Genomic DNA, 5,788 nt, shown 5'->3' on the forward strand with positions numbered 1-5,788 from the left:
TGGAGTGTTCTTTGAGGTAGTTTCTGCAATTCAAGGTATTTGGGGATTACATCTTGTGATGTGCTGGCAAAGATCAGGCTTACAAAAGAAGCTTTACAAGGAGTGCTTCTTGTAAGGCTGTTAGTTTCTGAAAACCTTCCCTTCTCTTCTGTAGAGGATCAATAATTGCCAAGACAGAATGTTGATTGGTCAGACTTAAATTCTGGACTCCTATGTTGCATTCCAGGTACAAATGGTTTTATCGGTTGCCAAAATTTGAGAGAAACCGCTTGTGTGACAAAAATTTCCCCAAGCAGTTACTTTGGCTTCTCCAAAGTTTAAGATAACAGAACTTGAAGCAAAAGGACATTTGAAATTGAGTATAGCCTTGCAATACTATGACTATATAGAGCACAAGGCATCAGGTAAATTTAACAAGCAGTGCCAGTATTGAACACCACCCTGGTTTGATCACCCACCATTTATGAAATTCCTTTGAACTGCTTTATGGAGTATGGATTACTAACAATTTTGAGATTAATGGGTTTTGGATGATTGCAAGCTTTCAAGAATCTTGCTGGAGGTGTAACACACTGACTGGTCAAGTTACAGAAAAAGTATGATTTGTCTGACACCATTAATTTCTATGACATAATTTCATAACATAGTTTGGACCAAACATGTAGCTCAATATCCTCACACTTAGGCTTTAAACCCACCATATGTGTGATATGTCTTATCGGTCTAATTTGTGATAGCATGTTTGTTTTGTGGATCATTTTTACCAAATGATAACTTACTTCGCCAACTTTATATAAGTTGAAGAAACAAGGCGTGCTTTGTTGCTGTGTTTTGACAGTGACTAATTCTGCACGGCATCCTGCAAAGTAGCTGAAAGATGACTAGTAATATCAATACCCCAGCTATACAGGCCGCAGAGAGCTTAAACCTGAGCTTAACTTATAACTTCTGGTGTCATCCTTCTGTGAGGTTTAACAAGGAAACCTCATGCACTAACTTTGGATTTACTTGATCAATTGAGCTAGGGATAATAACGCTATTGGATCCTGAGGTCAGACTGTCAGAGACAATTTCGTCCTTGGAATTGGTTTTTGGAGATAACCTAGTGATGACACTGAGTAGGATGAAAGATCAATATGTAGTTTCATGAAGAGGCTGCTCTGAGATGGCTTTTGCAGTATTCAGAAACACATTTTTGTGAGCTTATCGATGTACTTTGAGGGCCATTATTTGTTACTTATGTGTTAGTAGTTATTGGAATAGGACTTCATGAGGGAAAATGATGATGGTATTAGATCTAGCAGAACTGTTGATTGCCAAATGTGCACAGAAGGAATACTTTATGCAATGGCATCAATGAGTTTGATTACTGGGGGCCAGAATGTGGGAATCAGCACCTGCTGGTGCTGCCTGGTTTGGTGCTCATTTGAAAAAAGGGCAAGGAGATTATTTTTCCTTGATGGGGCAAGGATGATAGGTCTGAAAGCAGCGTGGCATGGAAATATTTTTCTTGAAAAACAGTAGGCACAGGATTAAGTACAAGAATACTCCATTCAAATTCTGAGTTGAAGGGTCTTGAATTTTTCCCCTCTTGCTGGAGCAAACTCAAGGATCTAACACAGTTTAGTCAAACTATTTAGTTAAGTATTCAACATAAAGATATTTTGGAATCACAATAAGCTTTTTTTTTTTTTTGGAATTGTAACTTTGTAAGGCTGCACCATTAGTCCATATCAATTTGACCATCTGAAGGGCATAATTTCCATTGTTTTTTTTTTCTGTTATTCACATGGTATTTTAGTAATGTTATTATCAAAGCAGTTGTTGATGCTACCATTGCTACCTAATAACATGCTACCATTGCTGTTTTGACGCTGTTACTTGCTTTTCATGCTAACATGGCTTCAATGTTATCATTGTTTTTGAGCCCTTTGAGAATTGTAGCCACCAGCATGCCTCTCCAAAGACGTGGGTCAAGGTTCAAACCTGTAGTGGTTGCTGTCAAAAGCAACCAGATTTCTTAACTCTTGTGTGATGTTGTAGTGCTCTCTAGTTTACCAATTTGAGCTTGTAAATAACACTGTAGGCATGAACGGAACCAAATGTACAAAAATATAATGAACTGCTCATAAAATGTCATATGGAGATATACTGGCGTTTGTCCCGCGTTGTCCGAATTTGTTCCCAATTTGAGCTTGTAAAGAGCACTGCAGGCATGAAAGGTACCAAATGTACAAAAATATAATTAAGTGTTCATATGAAATGTCATATGGAGGTATACTGACGTTTGTGACGCGCATGTGAGTATTCTCGGGTGGTTGTGGACATATTTGGCTATACGTTGGACTGGCGGAGGGCTGTGGAGGCCAAGCTGGGCGCTGCCCGCGCCACACCCCCCCACCCCCCACCCCCTCCTCCATGCACTTTCCACTGGAATTTTTCATGCACTTCTACCAGACGTATAAAATTAGTGTTAGCTTGTTGAATGTAAACTCAATCTGACAGATTGGCCCCATCTTGGTTTGGCACCACGCGCCGCCGGTTGTTGGTTTTGAATTTCCATCTTCCCGTGGCCACGCCGTGCAGCTCTGTGCGTCTGGCCTTCAGGCCTTCCGACCATGTTTCTGATGTTCTTGCGTGTGATGGGGAATGCCTCATGGTCATGAGAGATGCCGAGATGGCCATGGCCGATCATGCCGTGTCCTCGTCACCTTGAGGCCTCTTTAGTTCCCCTCTAAAACGCCAAAATTTTCAAGATTTCCCGTCACAACGTATGCATAAAGCATTAAATATAAATAAAAAATAAAACTAATTACACAGTTTAGACGAAATTTACGAGACGAATCTTTTAAGCCTAATTATACTATGATTGAACACTAATTGCCAAATAACAACGAAAATGCTACCGTGTCGTTTTGCCAAAATTACGTCTTGGCTCGATGCTCAGATGGATGGAGGCGATGGTGGTGCGCGACTGCCCCGTCGCACACTTCAGAAAAGTTCAGCTGACGGCTCCATCGCCCAATCCTTGTCTTTAGTGAACTGCCGTTGACATGCCGGCAGCTCTCGCTGCCTGATATTTTCTACTATACGCATTGATGCGTTCCACGCTGCCGGCTGCAGCACGCGACCACCTTTACACCCGGATGCGGGTACGCGGCACGTCACATCACGTCGCCCTTGTGGTGTGGCCACGCCGCGTCGGCGCCCCCGTCGCTTGGTCACACACGGACACGGCCCCTCCGCGCACGCCGAAGCCGCGCCGCGAGTCGCCTTGCCGCTGCCGCACCGCTACCCCCAGAGGTGGGCAGGTCGCACGCGCCGCATGCCGCCGTGCGCGGCCAATCGCACGACATGACGACCACCGCTCACCGTCCCCGCTCCAGAAGCCAAATTCCATTTCGGCCCCGACACCAAAACATAATTACCAACAAGAGGACTCAGGAGACGATTGGAGTCCACGGGGGCGGCCCACCCGTGATCCGACGGCCGTCGCGCTCGCTCCCGACGCATCGCAGCCGCCCAGCAGCCGAAAAGGAAGGGGGACGGAAGCCCACCGCGAAATTTTACTTGTCGCACGTCCCGCGCCGCGCGGGGTGTCGGTCAAGGTGCCCCCACGCGCCGCGGTTGGCGCCGCCGCCGCTGCCGCCCACCGCCGCCCGCGTGCGCCCACCGCCACCTGTTGCCGCCTAAGGGGAACGCCTCCGTTATAACCCACCGCACCATCCATGCCGTCCTCCACCACCGCTTCACCATCCCCTCCAGGCCCACCACACCACCACCATGGCCTCTCCTTCCCCTCCTTCCCCGCCCGCGCCTCCGGCCGGCGCGTGCCGCCCCCGTGCTGGACGACCGACGAGACCCTCGCGCTCGCGCGGGCCTACACCGCGCGCCGCCTCGCCGTCGGCCGGGAGCACCTGACCTCCGCCGACTGGGCCGCCGTCGCTGCGGCCGCCCCGTCCAAGACGGCCAGGCAGTGCCGCCACAAGGTCGAGAAGCTCCGCCGACGCCTCCGATCCAACCGCCGCCGCCCGTGCCCTCTCCTCGACGCCATCGACCTCCTCGACGGCCCTTCCCCGCCCTTCTTCTCCAAGTCCCAGTCCCGATCCACATCCCTGTCATCGTCGCCGCCGCCGGCGGCGGTTTCTCCGCCGTCTCCCCCGTCCCCTCCCGCATCCCCGCCCAGGAAGAGGCGGCGGGACGATGCCGGGGATGAGGACGGTGTGAGCGACGTGGTGGGGGCTCTGAGGGCCATCGGGGAGGGTTTCCTGCGGGCGGAAGAGAGGAGGATGGTGGCCGCCCGGGAGATGCAGAGGATGCGGATGGAGATGGCGCTTAGGCACCTTGATGCACAGAGGAGGCTCATGGACGCGCTTGTCGGCCGCATCGTCGATGCCTTGGACTGAAGTGGTGGCACAAAGGTGTCTCCTCAAGGTTTCCTGCTTGTCCTCGTTGCATGCTGGCTTGCGAGTTTAGGAGTTTCTTAGTGCTGTTTATATGTAGTAGCTGTGATGGATCTGTGATGTAGTTGAAGCGGACAAGCCTTAGTGTTTTTTTCAGTCTTGTATTTGCTTAAAAGGAGAGTTTCTTATGGATGAAGAAGTTGTCTTGCCTGTTCCACATCTGTTGACTACTTGCCTCCTTATTTTTGTTTTAAATTTGTTTGATTTTATGTTCTGATGATAGTAACATATAACTAGTGATAACCTAAGGATGCTAGAAGATTAGAGCATTGAGTTCTGATAACAATTGTGTTTTCCGGCCCTGGACTTCTAATTCCTAGAAAAGAAAGAACACAATTGTCATTGCTATATCACAGATTTACATCATAAAAAAAAACCTTTGCTACCTTTGCCCCTGTAACATATGGACAATAATAAACTGAACTCAAGAAGCAAAATAATGAACTGGAGATTTTTTTTTCAGGGACTGTATTTTTTTCAGTCATTTGCTAGTGCCTCAACCTGTCAACTGAGGTCTGAGGCCAATAGTATCCTTTATATTTTTCATTTGAGATCCTGAATGAAATCTCACTACTGGGTTCCACTTTGCTGGTTGCACCAACCTATATGTTTGAGATAATCATGCCAAGGTTTCATTTTCAGTTACGTCCTCCCAGCAGTATACATCTGTTTAGTTCTTGTAGATTTTTTGCTGTATGGAGCTGATATTCTGCATTCTGCATATTTAATTGGGCTACTGATGGAACTCAATACTCTGTGTATTGTATGTCTATGAAGAATTTCTTGTCCTGAAGTTGGATATCTCAATGACTGGATGGAAAAAGGGGAGGCAATATTGGTTCTCAACATCCGCATATTAACATTCCTTGGGTCCATGATTGCTGCATCAAATATACATTTGATACAATTAGTGGTACCGAAGCAAAAATCCTCAAGATAAGGTTGCACAGATTTCCCTTGAAAAGTGAAGCAAAAGTTTACACTCACCTCTTGTATGTAAATCTATTGGTAAAATTGAAGAAGTTGGATTCTACATGCTCTTCTTTATATAATGAGGTTATTCTTGAAAGACATGTTCCACTTGAAAAATTGCACGGTACAGAAAACGAACATGACTCTTAGCCACATGAATTATTTATGTTGGTTACAGATCCTTCATCAAGATGTGTGGCAGTGCTGATAGGCTGTAATCCCGACCTTCATTTTATCCTTTATTGACCACCTTTTCTAAGAAAATAACTTCTGTGGACAATATGTAGTGCCTTTTTTTTTATTACTTTTATGTGCTTCCTTTTGCAACTAACAATTCTATTTGGTGAATAAGA

General features: G+C 46.5%; 1 protein-coding gene across 1 annotated transcript; it reads left to right on the forward strand.

Annotated features, from left to right (window-relative positions):
- Positions 1-3,193: 3,193 nt before the first annotated feature.
- On the forward strand, positions 3,194-4,916 carry LOC136493437 (uncharacterized). The gene has a single exon (XM_066489523.1). The coding sequence runs from the start codon at positions 3,729-3,731 to the stop codon at positions 4,404-4,406; it is 678 nt and encodes a 225-aa protein (XP_066345620.1). The 5' UTR covers positions 3,194-3,728; the 3' UTR covers positions 4,407-4,916.
- The last annotated feature ends 872 nt before the right edge of the window (positions 4,917-5,788 follow it).

This window comes from Miscanthus floridulus, chromosome 11 (genome assembly GCF_019320115.1).
Source record: "Miscanthus floridulus cultivar M001 chromosome 11, ASM1932011v1, whole genome shotgun sequence".
Taxonomy (NCBI): Eukaryota; Viridiplantae; Streptophyta; class Magnoliopsida; order Poales; family Poaceae; genus Miscanthus; species Miscanthus floridulus.